At 48.1% G+C, this 24,488-nt stretch overlaps 3 protein-coding genes across 3 annotated transcripts in view; all 3 read left to right on the forward strand.

Moving 5' to 3' along the window:
- The first annotated feature begins 2,529 nt into the window (after positions 1-2,529).
- On the forward strand, positions 2,530-10,701 carry LOC144129791 (uncharacterized). Its single transcript, XM_077663861.1, has 6 exons — positions 2,530-2,611; positions 4,798-5,075; positions 6,190-6,453; positions 7,217-7,455; positions 9,107-9,344; positions 10,508-10,701. Coding segments are annotated over exons 1-6 (1,215 nt in total). The 5' UTR covers positions 2,530-2,609.
- Positions 10,702-12,573: 1,872 nt separating this feature from the next.
- Positions 12,574-14,719, forward strand: LOC144129792 (phospholipid-transporting ATPase ABCA3-like). The gene is made up of 3 exons (XM_077663862.1): positions 12,574-12,583; positions 12,988-13,169; positions 14,510-14,719. The coding sequence occupies exons 1-3, from the start codon at positions 12,574-12,576 to the stop codon at positions 14,717-14,719; spliced, it is 402 nt and encodes a 133-aa protein (XP_077519988.1).
- A 1,966-nt stretch (positions 14,720-16,685) lies between these two features.
- LOC144128306 (phospholipid-transporting ATPase ABCA3-like) overlaps positions 16,686-24,488 on the forward strand; it is a 43,299-nt gene continuing 35,496 nt past the window's right edge. The window contains exons 1-3 of the mRNA XM_077661623.1: positions 16,686-16,962; positions 17,939-18,094; positions 21,362-21,572. Of these exons, the coding sequence (XP_077517749.1) occupies positions 16,687-16,962; positions 17,939-18,094; positions 21,362-21,572 (643 nt within the window). The 5' untranslated portion in view covers position 16,686. The remainder of the gene's footprint in view (positions 16,963-17,938; positions 18,095-21,361; positions 21,573-24,488) is intronic.

Here is a 24,488-nt window from a genome sequence, read left to right on the forward strand (position 1 = left end):
TGTAAATGCGTCATTGGAAACCTCTTGGATTCCTCACAGTTGGAAAATTGCGAAAATAATTTTACTTTTAAAAAATGCAGACAATGGATTTCAATTAGACAATATTCGGCCGATTGCTTTAACCTCAAATTTAGTAAACCTAATAGAAAGAGTAGTACACAGTCGCCTCACAAAGCATGTTCATCATATTAATGGCCTCAGCCCCGCACAGATTGGCTTTCGTCGCGGTTGTTCCATATGGTCCGCGCATGTGGATCTCGAGAGCCGAATACGACTCTCAATGCGCCAGAGAGAAGTTTCGGCCTTGGTGACGCTTGACGTTGCGAAGGCCTATGACAGCGTGGAGCACACAGTCCTCATTAACAAGCTTGCTCAACTACAACCACCGCATTACCTCTACGCCTGGATTTGTGAATTTCTAAAAGATAGATTTTTCTTCTGTACAGACGGGTCTTTTTGTTCTAATACCTATGGTCAATCAAGAGGTGTGCCGCAAGGCTCTGTTCTTTCTCCGCTGCTTTTCAACATATTAGTTCGGGACATCCCCATTCATCCTAACGTTACAGTTTATGTATACGCAGATGATATAGCTTTTTTCGCATCAGCAAATGATATTCATGTGCTCTACGGGTATTTGCAGGCATATCTGAATGCTCTTGAAGTCTGGTTGGACCAAATCAATTTATCACTTAATGTCAGCAAATGCGGCGTGCTGGTATTTCCACCCGACGCTCCTATGTACATCTCGCTAGCCTACCGCTCCACTCCAATTCCGCAGGTGGAGTCGGTTAAATACCTAGGTGTTACTTATGACCAAAATTTGGACTGGCGACACCATATTAAGAATAATGTTATTAAAGGGGAACGTGCACTGGGCCGTTTGACCCGAGTTGGCAATAAAAAGTTTGGCATGCGTCGTGACACGCTACTGTTGCTCTATAAGGCTTATATGAGACCGATTCTGGAATTTGGTTGCCCCTTGTTCTCTGGTAGCGCGAACTACAAGCTGCAGCCATTAGCCTTACTGGAAAGACGTGCCCTACGGCTATGCCTCGGGCTCCCAAAATCAGCTTCCAACGCTGTCCTTTATCTGGAAGCGCGTATCCCCAACCTCTATTCCCGCTTCCAACTTCTAACAGTGCGTACTTTCCTCAAGTCTTTTGACCCGGCCCCAGGCGTTAGTGTTCCAATTTTTGTATCCCAACCACACCTTTTTTGACTAATCACTGGCCACGTTATCAGCTTCCGCAAGTTAGGTTCACGCAGAATCTGTTAGCTCCGCTTCAGGTTGATCTGATCTCCTTGCAACGAGTTGCTGACACGCAGGCTGATCCCGTCTTCTATTACGACTTTATTTTCCCGTCCCATGCGAAGCATATGCCCGCACATACCCTAAATGGTCTTCTTTCTGAACACCTACAGAATTTTCCACATCATACTGTTCTCTCCACTGATGCCTCCGGCAGCTGTGAGAAGGCGGCGATTGGCATATATTCGCAGGATCTAGATTGGAGCTACTCCGTTCGTATCCCTGATTATACTCCTATATTCTTCGCAGAGTTTTTGGCCATTGGTTTGGCTCTTCTCAAAATTCCCAGACATGTCGCACGGGTTCTTATTCTCACAGACTGCCTTTCAGTTATTGTCTCTCTCCAAAATTCGGAAAAATCTTTCTTGACTCGTTCACTTAGGTTTTTTGTTCCGAGCACAGTGCGCGAGATCCGTTTGGTCTGGGTACCTGGGCATTCAGGCGTCTATTTTAACGAGGTGGCTGATTTATTGGCAAGGTCAGCTCTCAGCGCACCTGTAATATATTCCGTCCCTCACCTCATTCTGTTAGCAGCTTCACGTTTCCAGCGGTTCCAACATATTTCAGCCACTTTGAGTGATCCGTTGCTGAATACCGTGGACTTTCAACACCTAAAGTACCCATGGAATATCCGGTGGTGTAAGTCAAGGCTTTGTGAAGTGTCCATGACGCTCCTGCGATGTAGAATCCCTCACTTAAACTTGTACTTATGCAGGTGCGGGTTCGCTGCGACAAACCTTTGTGTATCATGTGGGCAAGTTGAATCAATCGATCATTTTCTCCTCTCTTGCCGGCGGTTCGCGGTTCAGAGAAAGCAATATCTGGAGGTTCCTCTTTCGAGACTAGGACTGCCTCTGTCTCTTACAGTTCTTCTATCGTTCGGTGCGAGTGCCAAGGGATTCCCGTTAAGCAGTGTATGCGGCTACCTTCACGATTACATAAGTGCAACTAATCGATTATCCTGTTAGCTATACACAAAATTCTTTCGCATGTCCAAAAAGGCTAGATTGATTCTATTCCGGATGACTCATACCTCTTGAATTCATTTTATTTTTCCCAATTTTTTTTTATCTTGATTCAGTCTTCTGACGTTTCCTTCCCCGCGCAAATGCTTCATTGGCATTCTACCCTATACCTTGGCCAATCCCCCCACGTGGGTATGTGCCATATTACTTGAGGAGAAGAAGAAGAAGAAGAAGAACGACCGAGCTGGCAGCTTCCCGTTTCTCATCCTGCCGTCTTTCGCGATCGCCTTACGTCTCGACGTTCTACGCCCGGCGCAAGCGGCTCATCGTGAACAATGTGAGTGTCATCCGACTTCTCGTCGCGAGCGTTAGGTTTCGCGGCCATGAAGGGACACGGTACCCCATTTCGTGCCGAGCTCTTTCCTGCGAGCCGAACGCCGAACGAAGGTCGGACGCGTAGCCTTTCGTGTGTGCATGCGTGGTGGCGAGCGAAGGTGTCGCAGCTAAGCCATTGTGGTGGGCTAAATATATTTTGGACCGCTAGTTCTTTCGTTGAAAGCGCGATAATCTTGGCGTTATAACATCGTAGGAAGCGTTGCTAAGCTATTGCATGGAGCTAGAGCACAGCAAGGCTGTACATTTCGGCTTGCGCGGGAACCCTTTACCAGGCTTGATGTTGCCTTCGTTTAGTTGCCCAAGCCTGGTCCTGTGACTTGCAAGAGATATTAGTGGTCCGGGCTCTACACTCGATCCCCTCTTTCGGTTGTGCTGTCACAGACTTAGCCTGGACCGAGTCTGGCGATGTACCTACAAAACTTTCCCAGTTCACCGTGCTTGTACCGTGCCTCCAGGGGTAACGCCAGAAAATACGTGGTCAAACACTTGTCATTCGACGTGACCCTCCCGACTGGCGCCGTGCGCAGTGCATCAGCAACAACGACCTTTGGTTAAACGTTTTAGAAGCAAGCTTGGGACCATCATCCCAGGCTCCTGTGTATAGGAGGACGATACTAATTGGACGTCGTGGGAGAGGCCCTTGTCTTGCTTTGCATGTAGTCATGCTGATGATGATGACAGTGATTTACAGCTGACTTTAATAACATTTTTAGAGGAGCTCATGTGGTTGATTGCAAATTGTTTGTTTTATGTTTGATTCTAAAAGCACGTCTCTCATACGAGGCTCCGGTATGATGACGCAAGGAATAACCATTGGAATAGCCGAAAGCTTGGGAGAGGCCCTGTACTTTGCTTTCTGTTGCGCTTAGCTGCGTTGTGGCAAAGCCCGCTATTTTGCTTTAGTTTGTTTACTGGAGAAACGCCCAATTTTCTCCGTGTTAACTGACACGAATGCCCTTGTAGTCGACGTTCTGCGAGAAATGCGGAACATCAAGTTCTGCGCCATGTGATCAAGGAAACGTGATCTAACCAATGCGGCTGTTTTGAGAACGGCTGCACACGTCAGCTGGTCTGTCAGATATAGATACACCGACAAACATCGACGCTAGATGTACATGTTTGTTTCAAGGCTTCCTAATCGCGAGCCGATATCCAAGAATAGTCATTCCAAGCGTGATCGCGGAAATATTTCTTCCCTGCTGAGCGCCTGGTCATAATGCGGGCCCCGACTCTTTGCCCCGTCTCCGGCCGTCTCTTTGCTCTTTGAATCTTTATATATTTTGCCTCATTACTGATAAAAACTATTAATTGGTTATCGTTGATGCTTGAAGTGTTTTGTTGCCGAGCTAAGCATTAACCAAAAATCAATGTCTACAGGTTTGTCAAGTGGCATGGTATTGGAGTCAGTACAGAGCTGAAAGAAACAGTTCACGACAAAAAAAAAAAAACAGTACGGCGAATCAAAACCAAGATCGGCAAACCAAAACCCGCAAACGACGTTTTTTCGCTGAAGGGCGGCAGTGGCGCCATCTGTTTTTGCTGTGGAAAACGTCACAAGGCCACCAAGGCGAGCGTTGCAAGAGGCGCGGGCCCTTTGAATATGGCGTTCCGGCCTTTTCGTCTGCGTCTACCACGGTGTAAGAGTAAGCTATGTATTTCACCGTGGCTTCTACTTAAACGCTTACAACATTTTTGGCTAATTGAGCGGAGAAAAAAATCAGAACTGATTTAACGAGGCTTTACCTTTCAAAGAATATTGTTTGCAACGCTCGCCTCGGCGGCCTTGTCGTGACGTTTTTCACTGCAAAAGCAGGTGGCGCCACGGCCGCCCTTAAGCGAAAAAACGTTTTCGGGTTTTGGTTCGCCGATCTCCACGAAGACGATTACGTTTTCGCATCGTGCACGGCTCAACTAAGTACCATTGTCAAGCTTGCTACGATCCAAAAGTTAGCATAATGCGCAAGCTCTGTGTGCAGTTTCTCCGCAAATGACCAGCGGTTGAGGCGGGCAAAGTTTTGAAATTCATCACGATAAAAACGTACAATACTGTACACAGTGCGCTGTTCAGACGCTCAGAGAAATGTGTGGAGTACTGTACATACTGTGGCCGATCTGTTGCCCTTGCAGGGCCATGCGTTGGCGGCAGCTGCGGCTGCTGCTCTGGAAGAGTGTCTACCTGTACAAGCTCCGGCGCAACTGGGCCATCACGGCGCTGGAGGTGGTGACGCCGCTGCTGCTGACGCTGGTGCAGACGTACCTGCACTGCAACGGCCACAGCCTGGGCGACGCGCCTCTGCCCATCCCCTCCGTGGGCACCACGTTCGCCGGCAGCGACGCCGACGCGCCCAGCGTGGTCAGGCCTTCGCTCTACTTTCCCGCCACCGTGGGATTCGTGCCGGCGCCAGGCACGTCTCTGAGCCGAATAAGCACACATCGCGTACCCAGCTGGGCTGGCACGGCTGACGTCGCCGTAGTTCGACACAACGCGAAGAGGAGATAAACGATAGCGCTCTGCAGGGCTGTGGCAGGTGGGGGAGATGAGGTTAGGCGGTTGCATATTTCAGTTCAAATTACATACTGAAATGACATACTGAAATGACATTTTAGTTCAATAAGGCTATTGTGGTCAAGCCACGAGCCCTAGACCTCTGAGATCAACATAAGTTAAATGTGATAATGAGGGCTACTTAATAAGAGTTTACTTTAGCCTCATTTCGTTAATAATAATAATAATAATAATAATAATAATAATAATAATAATAATAATAATAATAATAATAATAATAATAATAATAATAATAATAATAATAATAATAATAATAATAATAATAATAATAAAATTAATAATAATAATAATCTGTTTTTGGGGAAAGAAAATGGCGCAGTGTCTCATATATCGGCGGACACCTAAACCGCGCCGTAAGGGAAGGGATTAAGGAGGGAGTGAAAGAAGAAAGGAAGAAAGAGGCGCCGTAGTGGAGGGCTCCGGAATAATTTCGACCACCTGGGGATCTTTAACGTGCACTGACATCGCACAGCACACGGGCGCCTTACCGTTTCCTTCCGCAAATGATGCACCTAAGCTTCAAAGCTCCGCACTGCCTGCCACTACCCTCTGTGTCGTTGGCAGGCCCTTAATATTCCACGCGCACCAAAGATAGCATTGTGAATAATAATAATTGGTTTTTGGGGGAAGGAAATGGCGCAGTATCTGTCTCATATATCGGTGGACACCAGAACCGCGCCGTAAGAGAAGGGATAAAGGAGGGAGTGAAAGAAGAAAGGAAGAAGAGGTGCCGTAGTGTAGGGCTCCGGAATAATTTCGACCACCTGGGGATCTTTAACGTGCACTGACATCGCACAGCACACGGGCGCTTTAGCGTTTTTCCTCCATAAAAACGCAGCCGCCGCGGTCGGGTTCGAAACCGGGAACTCCGGATCAGTAGTCGAGCCCCCTAACCACTGAGCCACCGCGGCGGGTTAAAATTAAAACGCTCAAAGGTGCTGCTTGGCGTGCAGGCACAGCCACCGGCGAGGAAGTCCTCCGCCAGGCCTTTCCCGAGGTGAAGCTCGAGGCGTTCCGCACCGAGGCCGAGATGGTGGCCAACCTGTCGGTGCGCACCAACGCCCTGGGGCTGGCCAACAACTACGGCGTAGTGTTCAAGCAGGCCGGCGAGGGCGTGCTCAGCTACACGCTGCGTTTTCCCTCCTGGCAGGAATTCTACACCAAGCAGACCATGGTGGCCAGCGGGGCCAACAAACAGCCGCCGTTCTGGTTTAACGGTATAGATTTGCCTGTACCGTTTTCTCACTCCTCTTATAAAAGCCGAACATGCTGATTGTTGGATCTGCCCTGGGAGCATCTTCCGAATTCCGCAAAACACGGGCTTTCTTTTCGATGCAGTATATACGAAATCTAAGAAAAGCCTCAAAGGCTCGCCTGCCCAGACGAACGTACCAATGTTTATAGATATACCTCAGTATATCTGGAAATAGTTTCTTCCTAACTCGGCAGATGCCGTCACCTGTGTAGTCGGATTGCTACTGTTTTCCGAACGAAGCTCGATCGCCGTGTCACTTTTCCCATGATACCGGCGGACGCTGCATGACTTCGGTTAATTCAGTTAACTCGGTTTGTTTTTCCAAGGACGGCCCCCCAGATGGTTCAGCTGGTGGTTTCTTTGAGTAGAGTACACAAAGCATCGCTCTAAATGAAGAGCAGAAAATTTCCCAGAAGGCAATCGCGCCTGTGAGAGTGCAGACCTGCACACAAAGCAAAGGAAGCCAATTATTATTCGCTGCTAATATGCCATCAGAGTTCGCGCATTACAATGGCGGAGTAATGAGCAGTTCTTGAAGACCTATTTGCGCGATGTCTTGTCTGGATTTTCTCTGGTTAAGCAAAGTAAGAGGGTCGAATGAGGTCTTCCAGTCAAAAATTAGCCGACTGTGGGCGAGGAAGGAGAGTGATCGTTCTTGTGGCTCCACTTTTAATCCGCTCATGGCACATCAGCAGCTGGGCATAAAAGTTTGCAATTTTCCGCAGGCATCCTCCTGCCCATGGTGTCCCGGCTGAACATGGCTGTGGCACGCGCCGAGGCCCAGCGCCTAGACAACCCTCTGCCGCCGGTGTACTTCCAGACACGCCGCTTCCCAGCGCCCAAGGCCCGTGGGTGGGGTGGGGGAGCACGCCGCATCACCGACATCTGCGTCGTCTACGGCTTCATCGTGATCGCGCCCGTGACCGTGAAGCGCATCGCGGATGAGAAGTCCGTCGGCATGAAGGTAGTCGCGCAGCCTCACGCGCCGTTAGGCCTAGGTGGCGTGCGTTTAAAAGCGGAGGCAAACGCAGCTATGGTTGTTCCATGATGCGAAGGAGAATCACGGACTGAGCCACACATCATGTATCAGCCTTTTATCAGTCGTGAAATAACGCAGCTGGTCACCAACAGTCGGCGTTTTAAATGAAACATGCTCGATAACCGCAACTATATGTTGTGCCACCATGTACGAAATTGGAATGCTCTAAAAATATATGTAAAAGTGTCAGCAGCAAAGGTCTTATTCTAGATTTTAATTTCATTGCGTGCATGCTCTAAAAAAATAAGACCTTCGCGTACTGAACGGAGAATCTTTCCCTTTTTGGCGAGTCGCGACGCAAGAATAGCACTGGCTTTACTATTTTGAAACTGTGATTTGTCAGGGCATCGAAGCTCTGACATCTGTATTTTGTGAAGTGCGTTGTAGTAGACGCTACGCGTAATTTTTTTACGTACATGATATTTCCTGTTATCCCTTGTTAATAAAATTTGACCGTGAATCTTTTCTACCGAGTCATTTAATGATGGCGTTCGGATCCACTTGACTCATTTCATTGGTGGAGCCAGACGAAGACTATGTGGTATTATATTGTGGTTTGTAATCAGCATTCGGTACACGGACTTGTCACTCCTTGAAAATATGGCATGTCGGTAGAGCTGCGCAGAGCTGTTGATTAATCTTGGCCAATGAGGTTCTCTAATGTGCACTAAGAACGCACAGCAGGCGGGCATTTTTGCATTTCGCTTCCACTGAATTGCGGCCACTTGGCCGCCAAAAGTTGCTTTTAATTGATAAAAATAAAGCTATCAAAGTACGTAAATTCAAGGAAATTAGATGCATCCTGGGTACTGCGAGATTCCTTGTTGGTGAAAGCCGACAAAGTGCGTAACAATTGTACGTTTGGAATGGGAGGGAATACGGAGATGTGTGAATGTTACGAGGGTGCAGTGATCCGGAATAACCTTCTCGAAAACTCAGCCTTCTTGATTCTTGCTTTTAACGGCATTTACACTGGAATTGATCGTTTCAAGCTCACACAAAAAAGAGCGGGTTTGAGCTCGCATTTGAGACAGGATGAACATATTCAGTATACACTGGCCTTTGTGTAATACCGCGGACGTGACTCTTGTGTCAGTACCCTATCTAACCATGCATACACGAAATAGGCCAACAAAAAGTGTTTCACAACAATGCTTAATGTTGGGGCTGTAATTGGCTTCTGGTGCGACACGCTGAGGAGCAAACCACCGCAGCTCTTTAAGTTGCCACAGTTAGGTAAAGGATCTCTCGATAAGGGGTGTCATCTTCTGGCCTCCATATTTGTAATGCAACATCATGTAATCGCTAGCCCAGTCATAGAAACGTGTTTGGTTGATATTTTACTGCATTTGTAAGTCAAGTACTTAAGGTACTAAAGCTGTTCCACAAATGGAACAATAGCAATGCTTACAATAGCAATACTGACAATAGCAGTACTGACAATAGCGATAGCAATACTGACAATAGCAATACAATAGCATTTTTGACAATACCAGTACTGACGAGTCACTATATATAGGACGAGCTGTGATACTAAGCTGTGCTTGTGCGTGCGTGCTGTCATGAATGGCCGCAGGAACTTCTGCACATCGCGGGCGTGTCCGACGCGGTGTACTGGCTGGCCGCCTACATGAGCGGGCTGCTGGGCATGTCGGTGGTGGCGGTGCTGATGACTGTGCTGATGAAGCTGCCCATCTTCTGCTCGCCCGCGCTGCTGCCGCAGAGTGACTTCACGCTTGTGCTGGCCATGATCATGCTCTACGCCTTCTACTGCGACCTCTTCTGCCTGCTCGTCAGCTGCGTCGTCAAGACACGTGAGCTTCGCACTCTCGCTCTCAGTATCTGCTGCACCCGCTCGCCAGATGTGTTTCGTCCGAATTATCCGCCGACCTGGCGTCTAGACTGGCCTCTGTATTGATCAGAGGCGTCGAATGTGATTACCTACGTGGCCAGGGCATGGGCGTTCGCTCTCGGGTTGTTCATCCCTCATTCACTTGTTCACTGCACTCTTGAACGTATTCTTGATTGAGCGGGCCGTAAGTACGTTGTGTTGATCGTGAATGATTAGATCTTCGTGAAAAATTAATCTTACCACTTAGTGATCATCAGAGCCCTGCGATACTAACTTTAAAACTTGTATGATGCAGTGCTCTTAACGTCACTGACCACACACCTCGCCTTCTAAAGCGGCCACAAACATAAAAGCGACCCGAAAGAACCTTACATATCCGCTGAACGTCTGCAAGGGCAACAAAGTTTATGAACGGCACTACAACGCGTTCATCAGCTGTCGAAATCTTAAATATCCGTCCCAGTCTGGCTTGGATGGTAAAATCACAGACTTTTCGTCAATTTTAAATCCACAAGTAGTGACCGCCAAGAACATGCTGGCTTGGAAGTGGCAGGCGTTATCAAAAATATAAAGAAAAGTTTGCTCATTACCCCAGAATTTTGCTAATGTGTTAGCAGCGTTACTGCTACGATCTCTGTTACTCTGGTAAATTAGCGAATTTATGGCTTTATTAGCAGGCAACTACCGCGCATGTTCGCTTGTGCAGGCATCCCTTGCAGAACAGCCGGCTACACCACACACATAGTAGGGTACATGCACTTAGCTCTGCTATTTCTTGCCCTGTGCTTTTCCCACGCGGTTAGAAAGGCAAAGGAAAACCAACTTCACCAAGAAGCGACAACCCTAGATGTGCGCTAATTTCTTGTCGATGTTTAGTAAATGCCTTACGTTAAGGACGGGCGTCATATTTCTCACCTATTGGCGTACATTTCTAGCGGTGGTACTGAGGCATCATGACGTTTGGCTATCACCCCTTCCTAGTACAAAGGTGTATGTTCTTGCAAACACTGCTAGCTTTTACTTCCACCAGCCAGACACCGAGTGTAATTACTGCGCCCCATCTGATAGAGTATGGAGCCCAGCGGCACCTGCGCCTTCATTTCCGTTTACCGACCCCATGCGCAGCGGTGTACGCCGTCTTCGCCACCGTCTGCCTCTGGATGCTGACCTACGAGGTGCCCATCTTCTTCATGGACGTGCCCGGGTCGGCAGAGTACGCGGACCTCTCGATTGGCCAGAAGATCCAGAGCTCCATCTTTCCCAACATGGCCGTGCACTGGATATTCCGCATCATCACCCTGCACGAGGAGAACAGCTGAGTGCTCTCGCTCTTCTTCAGCACTGCAGGCTTGTTGCGCGGACATCGACGACGGAGGCTTGCAGCTACACAACCTGCTTTTAAGGGAGACTGCTTGTCCTTTAGAGACAGCTGTGCTAGGATTTGAAGCGTCGCTAATTGAATTAAGCTTCACTTAACAACCTGATGGCTTTTGGTTGCCGATTAGAGAGTGGATTAATTGATCCTCGTGGTAGTCTCTGAAACACTGTGAACTGCGTGGACCAGGCACGAGTAAAGTGCATCGCGTTCACGCACGTTCTTTGTCCGTCACCTTGCCGATCATCAGCCCTAATTTGATGACTCACACGTTGCTATGATGCGAGAAAAATGACTGGCGGAGCTTTTGGTTGTTGTTGTGGTTATTTGGTAATTACTTGTGACGCCACTGAACAAGTCTCAAGGAACTCTTTGTGCGTGCAAATTGCATACCTAAGGGATTTTGTCACGGCCGTTTATTTTTTCATCGCTGCCTCCAACGTGTGATAAACTGCGTACACAGAGTGTGTGTGTTTAAATTATTGCCTCATATTACACGTACCAGAGCATTTTTTATTGGCTGAGGCGGGAATATAGCGTGCGTCCAGGTGTTATAAAAGTGGCCTCGGAAAGGCATCTTTCAAGCCAGCAACTTATGCTATATCAAGAGAGGGAGGAAATTGGGTGGATTTTAAGAAAATGGCATTCACTGGGTTGCTTGGCTTCCTCACATTAAATGAATTGGCCACCATTGGGAGGGGCCATTGTCTCATGGTAGGCCTAACTCGGTTGATGATGAACTCTGTTTATCCAATTCGTCGCGTCAAATCGACACCAACGGTACTCACGTAATCAACAATGACCTTTTTTATTTATTTATTCAAATACCTTACGGGCTCCAACAGGAGTATTATGTGAGGGTGGTTACATAACTGGGGTGCGAAACAGAAGCAAATAGAAGATGGTTATTTTAACACTGTTATGTTATAGTAAACAACCAACCAGAAATAGAACTAAATTAAAAAATAAACTTAAGAACACACTTCAGAAAAAACACTTCAAAACAAAATGCTGCTTATTTTTTCTTTGAAAATAGTATAATCTGAGATGTGAACAATGTTGTCAGGAAGACTACTCAGATAAATGGTTGCACGGGGCATGGGCTGATGAGTTAAATGTGGTGGTCCTTCCCGAAAGGCGTTTAAAACTGAGGTGATTATGCAGTCGGTGAGATGTGCGGGCCGGCTGTGTAAGAGTTAAGGGAATGATGGCTGTAAACAATTTTATGGAAGAGGCAGATAAGTGCTATTGTTCTGCGAGATTCTAAGAATGGCAGGGACAACGACGCCTTAATGCTAGTTATGCCGAAATATCGGCAATAGTTGCGAGCAATGAAGCGAGCGGCACAATTTTGTACGCTCTCTAGGGAATAAATTAAGCAGTGTTGTTGGGGTGACCAAATGGAAGATGCATATTCAAATTGAGGGCGGACAAATGTTTGATATGCGAGCTGCCGTGTGGAAGGACGCGCACCTCTGAGGTTACGTTTTAAATAACCTAATGTACTGTTAGCTTTGGCAGTAATTTTTTTCTATGTGGGTTTTTCATGAGATAAAGTAAAAGGTGGACGCCAAGGTACTTGTATGGTGAGGCAAGAGTGACTGGTCGGTGGTTAAGCGAGTAAGCGAAAAGGTAATTAGACCGTTTCCGGCTAAATGTCAGTAATCGGCATTTATCAGTGTTGAGGGACATCTGCCGTGATGAGCACCAGTTATTAATGCGGTGCAGAACTTCTTGAAGAGCGATGTGGTCATTAACAGAGCGGATTTTGCGATAAATAACGCAATCATCAGCAAACAATCTGAGCGTCGAGGTAATGCTTAATGGTAGGTCATTGATGTAGATCAGAAACAATAACGGGCCTATAGCACTACCTTGCGGCACGCCTGATGTTACATCAATTAAAGAAGATGAATGGCTATCAATAGAAATGAATTGTTTGCGAAATGATAAAAAGTTTCTTATCCAAGGAATTGTTAAAGAATCGAGGCGCATGAAGGAAAGTTGCGCTATTAAACGACAGTGTGGAACGCGGTCGAAGGCTTTAGCACAGTCGAGGAATATACAGTCGATTTGAAGATTTTCGTCTGTACCATGAAGCAGCTCATTAGTAAACTCGAGTAGCAGTGTCTCACATGATAACCTTTTTCTGAGCCGGTGTTGACTTCCAATGACCGTTGCCTTGCCGTCAATGAATGATGCTCACGCCTCTCCCCCGGTCGCTTTGCAGACGAAGGGGCACGCTGGAGCAACCTGCGTGCCACCGGGTCGCCTTACGACAACGTGACGCTGGTCAGCATGTCGCTGGTGGTGTGCGCCTACTGCGTGGTGTACGCCATCGTGGTCTGGTATTTGGACAACGTTTGGCCCTGGCAGTACGGCATCCCCAAAGAGCCGCTATTCTTCGCCAAGGTACCATATGCTCACCACGTACGCCGTGCTTTGGTGTTGGTCAAAGTTTGAGCAAGGAAACAAGGATGCGAGACTAGAGTAGGGTGGAAATACATCGAAAACTCATCTGGCGCCCGTTTCTCGCTGGAATGTTTTGGCCACACAAGAAAAACAAAAATCGCGTTTTGGACGTAATGTTGACAAATATAACCAATATCTTTCTTATGGCGCATTATGGCGTTAGTTTCCGCTTCGCCATCAACCCTAATTTTATTGTGATACTATTACTATACCTGGTGTCGAGTATCGTTTTTACATTTATGGATACTGGCGAACACCATATTTTGATCGTGAAGCCAGCGTGGGCCAATGAGGTTTGTGCTAATACTACGCCTCTCCAAGCACATCCAGATGATAACACAAAGAGGAAGACAAATTTTCTTGTCGAAACCTTGGCAAGCACCCTGAGGCTTCCGCTTCTCTCATTCACTTCGTGCTGTCAAGAAACCCATCTACCTGCTGTCTCTCTACCATCAGCAGAGATGATGCTTGGTTGACTCGGTACTGCGCAGCATCTGTGCGAGATGTCCCTAAGAGTAGGATATGAAGTGGCACTGAGATGTGTGCGCGCGCGTGTGCGTGTGCGTGCGTGTGCGTGCGTGTGCGTGCGTGTGTGTGCGTGTGTGCGCGTGTGTTTGTGTCATAGATGAACTATTTCAAGGCTATAGATCAATTTCTTGCGTGCGCTGAAACAAACAATCGCACCCTGCGACGGGACGGCACGTTTCTTAACCGTTTGCTTGCACGTTTCTGCATATTTTGCCACCATCTTGCTTACATTTAAAAGCCTGCCGGCAGATCCAATGTATAGAACCGCTAACAGCTCTACGACGACGCTAACAGTTGTCATCGTAGAACACGAACAGTGACTTGATATACCACGACGCTGACGGCAGAAGTCGTAAATGAGTTTCATGACTGTGACACTTGGACGAGTACTAGCACGGCACAGAATTTGAGTGGCGGAAAACAGTCTTTGCACTATAGGCAGTAGTCGTCGAATCCCCCCTGTCACTCTCTGGACCTTTTTGTCTACGAGAACAGGTAATTTCACTTCATGAATAGATGCATGGACGGGTGCATAAAACACTTGTCACTTCAAGTTTCGCTTGCGTGCAAATCACAGCATATGCGAGCGAAACTGTCACGAGATCGGCTGTTACATAGGATGTGTTCAAAAGCCGATATGTATTCATTCTAGTTACGTGGTCGAATTAATGCTAGTCGAGCCTCTTCCAGTGCGGAGACGTTGCGGGTGAAAATGGCGCTGTGGCGCCACTGTTCTTTTCTGCGCCGTGCAGATGAGCTACTGGACATCCCGCGGCAGGGGCCAGGTGAGTGTGACCGAGTCGACCTCGGACTCCTCAGAAGCCAGCGCTCCCATGGAAGGCATCGGGGACCGCACCAATCCCGGTATCGTGCTCAACGACGTCACCAAGGCGAGTAACCGGGGTGCGCACCAGAGGCATGCTCACTTCACTGCGCCTTCAAACAAATGGCAGAATTCGTGACCGAATGCGTGGAAGTCAGCAGTGAGATACGAACGGACCAGGAAATTTTTGGTGCTGCCAAGAGCAGCGAAATTTCATCGTTGTCAGATCTACGCAGGGGGAGAGGAATTGGAGGGGGGGGGGCGATGGAGGGGTAGATGAGGTAATGTGACGATTGAGGCTCTGGCTCTTGCTAAGATGCAGAATAGTCCGAAGACACAATACACCGAAAGGGAAGTACGCTTCCTATGCACAGCGAAAATAGAGGATACACGCCTGATTTACGTGAGGAGTACTATGCCGATTATAAAATTGGATTGGGAAGGCCACCTTTTTGCAAACAACAAAGGAAAAAGTCCTTGCAGGAATTCTTTGAATGAACCTTGACATGAAATAGAAATGAGCTTACTATGTACTCTGGGGGACGATGGATCAGAGCATTATCGCATAATTTTAAACATGACTTCTCAGCTGCAAATCCTCTGAAAGCATCATCACCGTACTGCGTGCAGTGAAGGTGCTGGAAAGTGGCGAGCATTTGGAGAAAGGTCAACAAATGGGATTGACTTTTTTAAAGTCACTGTATTTGTTACAAATTAGACAGAGGTAGGTATCCTTCCTCAAAGCATTGTTTTCTGTTATTTGGGGTCCAACAAGGTGGCGGTTTGGGCTTGTTGGTAGTGCATGACGTATAAAATAGTGAATTCGTGTGTGTTCTTTCATGTCCTTGTCTGATGTTGCGCTATTTTATATGCCATGTTACTTGGGCACTGACCAGTGTGGGCGACAGAGGTGGACGGATTGAAGCAGGCACGAAGACTGCCGGAACGATGAAACGGTTTATTCACGGCGTGTTCTTTTCATGGCCCTCAGTGCAACAAGACGATTGATCACGTGTCGTGATATGATACCGGCGCTCCAGCCACATCAAGCGTCGCAATCAGCGCTCCCGGCACGGTACCACCATCGCGTGCTACTACTGCCTGCGAGCAGTGATCATGTGCTTTGATTGTAGAGCCGGCAAATTATATTTTTGCTAGCTAACTGACATTACGTGACACGCTCTAGTTAGAGCACTACGATTGTAAAATAATGAATTTGTAAAAACTATAAAAATGTCGCCTCGGGGCTTAAACGTCAAGGATGACTATACTTACTTTCTCTTTGCATGCAGATGTACTATTTCTACAAAATTCAGCTACAGTGCTTAAAGTGACATTGAGGACACCTCCGCCGAATGTTTGTTCCTTGTAAAAATCGACTGTATGGCCCTTTCTGGCTACGTTTGTGTTTGTTCGGCTGCAAAACACACATTTATTTCTGAGAAAAATTGGATTTAAGAATTTTTCCGCCGCTATATTCAAGCTCGTGACGTCAACACTGAAAATAATAATAATAATTGGTTTTTGGGGAAAGGAAATGGCGCAGTATCTGTCTCATATATCGTTGGACACCTTAACCGCGCCGTAAGGGAGGGGATAAAGGAGGGAGTGAAAGGAGAAAGGAAGAAAGAGGTGAAGTAGTGTAGGGCTCCGGAATAATTTCGACCACCTGGGGATCTTTAACGTGCACTGACATCGCACAGCACACGGGCGCCTTAGCGTTTTCCCTCAACGAAAACGCAGCCGCCGCGGTCGGGTTCGAACCCGGGAACTCCGGATCAGTTGTCGAGCGCCCTAACCACTGAGCCACCGCGCGGGTCACACTGAAAAAGACTCCGTGATTACAATTGAAAACTGAATGGCGGAGTAGCCTAGCCTCGGGGATCTGCGTTTCCTACCTCCGTGTCATCGGAGCTTGGTCGGCTTGGTTGTGAACACAGCCTGTGGTGACGATACCTGTACTTCATTTCTTTTACTTTTCTTAGTTGATAAAATTTCGTTTCTAGCTCATAAAATTTTTCTTCGGTGCCGCTTCAACCCCGACATCTCGGGAGCTCACGGAGTCCTCTCATATGCCGAGGGTACTCGCTGTCTCCGTCCACGCAGATGTACCACAACCAGACTGTGGCCGTGCGTCACGTGAGCCTCAAGGCGTATCCGGGCGACGTGACGGTGCTGTTGGGCCGCAACGGCGCGGGCAAGACGACGCTGCTGCGGCTCATCACGGGCCTCGAGCAGGCCACCGAGGGCTGCGTCTACGTGGCCGGATTCGATGTGGCCCTGGACACGGACGCCGCGCGCCGCTCCATGGGCTTCTGCCCGCAGGAGAACGTGCTCTTCATGGGGCTCACGGTCCTCGAGCACCTGCAGTTCTTCGCCAGGGTGCGCGCTTATGCTAGTGGTGCATGCGCAACGGCTCGTGTTGAAACGAGAGGTCACCGTGGTCAGAACATGAGTATAAGGGGTTTCTTTCTAAACCTTCTAGTGGCGCTTGTGTAGCATCCCTGCAAGTCCTAACAATCGTAGCGGTCAGGAAAGGGCTCCTCTCACCCTAAAGGTATGAAACATTGGCTGTGCAGAGCGCGCCACACATCGCCCAAAAGCAGTTTATGGGTTCTAAATTTTTTACAAAAGCTGTGCGTCAAAGTAGTGCAGCTGCTTTAGATAAGCGACTTTTTTTGCCAAATGAACTATTCCACATGCGTTTTTGAGGTAATGGCGACATTTAATTATAAAACGCTCAAGTTTGCATGGTTGCAGGCACACCACGGCAGGCTTGCGCGGTGTACAAAATTAGACGTGCGATACATTCGTTGAACGCGTCGCTGCTGGTGTTGTTGCTTAGGGTGATATAGACACAAGCTTTTGTCACAGACAAGTGGTAATTGCTCTTTGAATAGAGCACCGCCGAAGCCTTCGGCGTTTGTTTTTCGGTCATTTGCCAGGCCTTAATCTTTTTAAGAGTTGCAGTCTTTTCTTACGCAAAAGATTACATGGAATTGTGCACGAGGCCAGCGGTACCGCAGCATGCTTTGTGGTTGCTTAGAGTTTAGTACTATCAAGAGTAAAGGGTGTTTACTACGCGAGTTTCCATCCGACAGTTCGAAAAGTACGCTGTCGAGGCAGGTGACGAAGTGACCATTTTTATCTAGAGGCATGTTAGTTCCCTAGTTTCCATCCGCGGTGCTCCTGCTTGCCGAAAACGCCTAAAGGCGAAAACGCCTTAAGAGCAGCGAACCGCACAACCGCACGTGGTATGTACCACCACATCTGCCCCCGACAGTAGGTCAGCTGTGCTGCAAAAGCAGCACTGAAAAGTTTTACAGGGCCTTAAAGGGACCCCGTCTTGCGAATGCAGATCCGCAGCGACAGCTGGGCGACGGCGGACGAGGCCATCGAGGAGATCATGGAGGCGTTCAACCTGGCCGAGAAGCGCGACGCGCTGGCCAGCTCTCTCTCCTGGGGCACCAGGCGCAAGCTGCAGCTCGGCGTGGCCATCGTCGGCAGTCCCCTGGTCAGGGCGTCATATTATTAGTTGGCTTTTCCTATAGCCAAAATGAACGCCTACTTTGTTCAGTACAGTTCAGTTCACATGTACAAAGCTCGAGCATTTGCAATGCCATAAGATTTAGTGGGGATGTATCACCTGCGGCAGTGTTTCGTTTTACGAAAATAAACCGCAAACATGCAAGGACTCGCAGCGAACACCGCGATTACCTGTGGCGGGAAGGGGGCGCTGGTGGGCTACCAGTTCCTTTTGGTATTATGAAAATAGATTTGCGAACAAAAAGAAGTATTGCAATTCATTACAGTGATTGACGTTGTCGATCATGAAGGTGAAGAGATGAATGAATCAATGCGCCCGTGCTGCACATTGCTTAGTTTAGTAGAACTGCCGTCTACAGGGTCTTCTACGTGCAGACTTTCTTGTAGGCCGCAGCAGGCACATAGAAAAACTTATCTCCTTAAGAAGTTATTCTATGCTCCCCACAGAATGTCTAGCTCTGCATATATATTGCTAAAAACATGTCAAGGTGTGTTGATAAACTTTTTACTGGTAACTAAGTAGTTTCATGTACAAGCGCAGAACCAGCCGCTACAAGATGCAGAGGCAACAATTAAGGGGCGGCAGTTCACAGTCCTGTTAGCTTCCCTGTTGTAGGACCTTCTGACATGGATAGTTCTCGGTGCTAGGAGTGCTTCAATAAAAATTCTATTAGAGATAAGAAAACTGAGGAATACAGACACGAATTGGGCAGCCTAGATAAAACTCGAAATTTCGCACAAACTCCGCACTTTCTTAGTGAATTTACGCGTGCCCTACATGAAATAAGGTCCGTGGTCCCTGAGCCACGCGCAGTGCCACGTGTGTGTAAATCAAGCGAGACTGCCCAGTTGTCTTCCAAGGGAATGCGTTGCGCTTCAGTCAACGCCGTAGTGTGGTCGCTTAAAGGCGCACTAAAGAAGAATCAACTCGTCTTTTTACCGCGAGAACTATATCTACACGTTCCGAAAATTCTTAGAAACTTATACCTATTGTCCTGTGCGGCCGATTTTACTAACTGAAATCGAATTAAACGTCCGGACTTCCAACTTCTTTTTTTTAACTCAACGCTGAAGGTAGGAGGAGTTAACGAACGCGTGGAGTGCCTTTCAGCCAGTCCCGTGGCGGCTTGCCGCTCTGCCATCGGCGGAGTGATACTTTAATGAGCCCGCGTGTATTTTTATTTCCGTGGGCCTGATTTGCGGCTGTACTGTCTGTTACTGGAACCGTTTATTCATAGATATCTAAAAAAACAAAATAAAGCGAAAGCGAAGCCGCCAATGGACTGCCCGAAAGGCACTCCTCGCGTTGGTTGACTCCTCCTACCTACCGCGTTGAGTTAAGAAAGAAAGGCAGCAGCCGGGACGTTCAATCTGATTTAATTAGGGCAATCGGAATAATTCTAAGTTTCTAAGAATGCCTGGAACGTGTAGATTGAACTCCCGCGGTAAAAAGACGAGTTCAGATTCCTTTCTAGCGCACTTCCAAACGCCCTGCAAAGCTTTTCCATAGCGTCACGAAGAAGTTTTGAGAAGACACTTTCACGTGCAGCCTGAGGTTCCCGCCCGCATTGCAGCACCTCATTCATTATTCTTGTAGAGCTCGAAGAGAGGAGGCGACGGGACGCGGCGGCGCCGCCGTGGGTCGGGCACACGAGATGCCCCGCTACGGCTGACAACTGACCGAGGCAGACAATTCACGAGTATACTTTATTCCCTGCCCTTTTGAAAGCATCTCGGTGCACGCCTCTATTGCACAACAGCCTACCACCCACCAAGCAACGGCATGGCGGAGCGTCTGCACCGGCAGCTGAAAGCCGCTCTGACTGCGAAGCTCGACCGGCAGCACCGGGTGGAAAAGCTGCCTCACGTGCTCTCAGGCCTGCGGTCCACTATAAAGGACGATCTTGGATTCAGCGTCGCAGAAATGTTGTATGGATCACCTGGCCGACTGCCGGAGAATTTTTCGGAGAACAGCCTTGCCAACCCCTGCTTAACGTAGAGCGACCACAAGCGTGGCTACGGCAGCTAAGACCGGTCACCCCGCGTGCTCCAACAGAGCAGCAAGTCTTCAAGTTTCCAACCATGGACAATGATAATTGGCTTTTTTTGTGGAAAGGAAATGGCGCAGTATCTGTCTCATATATCGTTGGACACCTGAACCGCGCCGTATGGGAAGGGATAAGGGAGGGAGTGAAAGAAGAAAGGAAGAAAGAGATGCCGTAGTGGAGGGCTCCGGAATAATTTCGACCACCTGGGGATCTTTAACGTGCACTGACATCGCACAGCACACGGGCGCCTTAGCGTTTTTCCTCCATAAAAACGCAGCCGCCGCGGTCGGGTTCGAACCCGGGAACTCCGGATCAGTAGTCGAGCGCCCTAACCAATGAGCGACCGCGGCGGGTCCATGGACAATGCAAAGCACGTGTTTGTGCGCCGAGACTTGGTTAAAGCCACAATTAGCCCGGCCTACGACGGGCCGTTTCGACTGCTACGGCTCTGTGATAAAACAGCAACCATCGATGTGGGAGGGCGCAGGAAATTGTCGCCCTCGACGATTTCACCCCGTCCTTCCCGTTCCCGTTCCGATTGCTTCCGTTTCTTTCTTTCTTTCTTTCTTTCTTTCTTTCTTTCTTTCTTTCTTTCTTTCTTTCTTTCTTTCTTTCTTTCTTTCTTTCTTTCTTTCTTTCTTTCCTTCTTTCTTTCTTTCTTTCTTTCTTTCTTTCTTTCTTTCTTTCTTTCTTTCTTTCTTTCTTTCCTATATGCCTGGTTTCTCCTTTCCTCTTCTTTGCTCCGCGCTCTAGGGGGGGGGGGGGGGGTGGAGGGGAAGGCCTGTAAGTACAAGGAGAGGAGGCGACGGGACGCGCCGGTGCCGCCGTGGGCCGGACACACGAGATGCCTCGCACATCCGCGCCGCTCGCCGATAACTTGAGATGCCTCACACCTGCACCTGCGCGGCGCGGCATCATCAGAGCGTCTAGCCGCTCAGCTCCCCCCCCCCCCCCTCTTCTCTCGTTGGCTCCGGGCTCTCTTTTCGAATTCATTTTTTTTTTGTGAAGAATAAAGTCAGTCTGCTCGGAATCTCCGCGCTGTCAGCACGTCTCTTTTTATCCAGCAGCGAGGACGAAGCCCTCGCTACATTCTTATTCCGAGTCGGGATAGTAGAGCTGCCCTTGCAAGCTGCAAACTCGCCGTCGTAGCTAATTACGAACACAGTGGGACACACTCGTTGGCGCAGATCGTGGTCCTGGACGAGCCGACGGCGGGCGCCGACCCGGAGTGCAAGGGCGCCCTGTGGGAGTGCGTGCTACGCTTCCACGAGGACAAGACGATGCTGCTGACCACGCACAGCATGGAGGAGGCCGACACCCTGGGCGACCGGATCGCCGTGCTGTCCGGAGGCAGGCTGCGCTGCTGCGGCTCTCCGCTCTTCCTGCGAACCACCTACGGTGAGAGTCGTGTCTCTCTTTGCGGATCTGGATCACAGGATCTGCTTGTGGCAGCATTCACGAGGGAGTGTTATAACAGAAACATTTCAGGCAGTGGTAACGATGAACTTTATTGTTTTGTAAAAAGAGTTTGTCCCCTCCTGGGAGGGGACCTCAGTACAGGGATCCTACGCCTTTTTCTGCCTGCTTCGACTGGTCCATCAGCTGTAGCGGTTCCTCCAGGCTCGAGCTGGTCAGCGCGGCCTCCTACATCCAGCGATATCTGCTGCAAATAGCAAACAACAACCATGCAGGTGGAACTTGAGGTCACTGTCTTTTCTCAGTGGAGGTGGTTAAACTTTTACCTGAGCAGTCATCACCGGGAAGAACCAATTCCTCACCTGTGGCTCTGCACCATATCAGTTCAGTACCAGTGGCTTTTTCACTTACGTCAAGGTTGCAGTGCGTTGCTGGACATTTCTCCGCGCAAAGTGTGCGCAAGACTATCATCATCATCATCATCATCATCATCATCATCATCATCATCATCATCATCATCATCATCATCATCATCATCATCAGCAGCAGCAGCATCATCATCATCATCATCATCATCAGCATCATCATCATCATCATCATCAGCCTTACTACACCCACTGCAGGGCAAAGGCCTCTCCCATGTCTCTCCAATTAACCCTATCCTTTGCCAGCTGCATCCACCCTTTGCCTGCAAACTTCTTAATCTCATCCGCCCACCTAACCTTCTGCCGCCCCCTGCTACGCTTACTTTCTCTTGGAATCCACTCCGTTACCCTTAAGGACCAGCGGTTATCTTGCCTTCGCATTACATGCCCTGCCCAAGCCCATTTCTTCCTTTTGATTTCGACTAGGATGTCATTAACCCGTGTTTGTTCCCTCACCCACTCTGCCCGCTTCCAATCTCTTAACGTTACACCTATCATTTTTCTTTCCATGGCTCGCTGCGTTGTCCTTAACTTAAGCTGAACTCTTTTCGTTAGCCTCCACGTTTCTGCCCCGTAGGTGAGTACCGGTAAGATTATGCTGTTGTACATTTTTCTCTTGAGGGAAATTGGTAAACTGCCACTCATGATCTGCGAGAATTTGCCCTATGCGCTCCACCCCATTCTTATCCTTCTAGTTATCTCCCTCTCATGATCCGGATCAGCTGTCACTACCTGCCCTTAGTAGACGTATTCCGTCACAAGTTCTAGGCTCTCGCTGCCAATTGTGAACTGTTGTTCCCTTGCTAGGCTGTTGAACATTACCTTGGTTTTCTGCATGTTAATTTTTAGACCCATCAATCTGCTCTGCCTGTCTAACTCATTGATCATGATTTGCAGTTCACCTCCTGAGTGACTCAGCAAGGCAATGTCATCAGCAAATCGCAGATTATTTAGGTATTCTCCATTTATTCTTATTCCCAACTGTTCCCAATTCAGGCCTCGAAATACCTCTTGTAAACATGCGGTGAACAGCATTGGCGAGATCGTGTCTCCTTCCTTATTGGAATTTTATTGCTGACTTTATGGAGGACTATAGTAGCTGTGCAGTTGCTATATAATTCTTCCAGTATTTTGACATAAGGCTCTTCTACCCCCTGATTACGCAATGCCTGCATGACTGCTGAGGTTTCCACTGAGTCGAATGCTTTCTCGTAATCAATGAAAGCTATATATAGAGGTTGGTTATATTCTGCGCATTTCTCTATCACCTGATTGATAGTGTGAATATGATCTGTTGTGGAATATCCTTTCCGAAAGCCTGCCTGATCATTTGGTTGATTAAAGTCTAACGTTGGCCTGACTCTATTAGCGATTACCTTAGTAAATACTTTGTAGGCAACGGATAGTAAGCTGATCGGCCTGTAATTTTTCAAGTCCTTGGCGTCTCCCTTCTTATCAATTAAGATAATGTTTGCATTCTTCCAAGCTTCTGGTACAGTCGAGGTCATTAGGCATTGTGTATACAGGGTGGCTAGTTTTTCTAGCACGATGTCCCCTCCATCCTTCAACAGATCTGCGGTTACCTGATCCTCCCCAGCTGCTTTTCCCCTTTTCATTGCTTCTAAGGCTTTCTTTACTTCATCTTTCGTTACTGGCGGGATGACGCATTGCTGTGCACTGCTGTCTTTCTCATTAACGCTCTGATTACATTGGCTACTGTACAGGTCTGCGTAGAACTCTTAGGCTACGTTAACTATCTTATCCATATTGCTAATGACATTGCCCTGCTTGTCTCTTAATGCATACATCTAGTTTTTACCTATGCCTAGTTTCCTCTTCACTGTTTTTAGGCTACCTCCGTTCTTTATAGCATGCTCGATTCTCTCCATATTAAACTTCCTTATGTCGGCTACCTTGCGCTTATTTATTAACTTTGATAGCTCCGTTAGTTCTTTTCTATCGGTAGGGTTAGATGCCCTCATGTTTTGGCGCTTCTTAATCAGATCTTTCGTCACCTGAGATAGCTTCCCGGTATCTTTTCGAACTGTCCTACCGCCTACTTCTACAGCGCACTCCGTAATTATTGATGTCAGATTATCGTGCATTGAATGAACATCAAGATCATCTTCCTCAGTTAAAGCCGAATATCTGTTTTGCAGCGCTATCCTAAACTCCTGTGCTTTCCCTCTTACGGCTAACTCGTTAATGGTCTTCTTCTTCACTAGCTTCTTCCGTTCCCTCTTCAAGACTAAGCTAATCCTAGACCTTACCATTCTGTGGTCGCTACAACGCACCTTTTCGAGGACGGCCACATCCTGAATGATGCCAGGTTTAGCGCATAGAATGAAGTCGATTTCATTTTTAATCTCACCATTGGGGCTCTTCCAGGTCCACTTCCTGTTTTCTCGTTTGCGGAAGAAGGTATTCATGATTCGTAAATTATTTCTATCCGCGAATTCGACTAATAACTGTC

The sequence above is a fragment of the Amblyomma americanum genome, chromosome 4, assembly GCF_052857255.1.
Source record: "Amblyomma americanum isolate KBUSLIRL-KWMA chromosome 4, ASM5285725v1, whole genome shotgun sequence".
Lineage (NCBI taxonomy): Eukaryota > Metazoa > Arthropoda > Arachnida > Ixodida > Ixodidae > Amblyomma > Amblyomma americanum.

Bases quoted from the DNA above. Each gene is read 5' to 3' on its own strand.
- LOC144129792 (XM_077663862.1), top strand. The intron at 13,170-14,509 runs GTACCATATGCT...TGCGCCGTGCAG, and splicing joins AGCCGCTATTCTTCGCCAAG to ATGAGCTACTGGACATCCCG.
- LOC144129791 (XM_077663861.1), top strand. The intron at 6,454-7,216 runs GTATAGATTTGC...AATTTTCCGCAG, and splicing joins GCCGCCGTTCTGGTTTAACG to GCATCCTCCTGCCCATGGTG. The intron at 7,456-9,106 runs GTAGTCGCGCAG...GAATGGCCGCAG, and splicing joins AGAAGTCCGTCGGCATGAAG to GAACTTCTGCACATCGCGGG.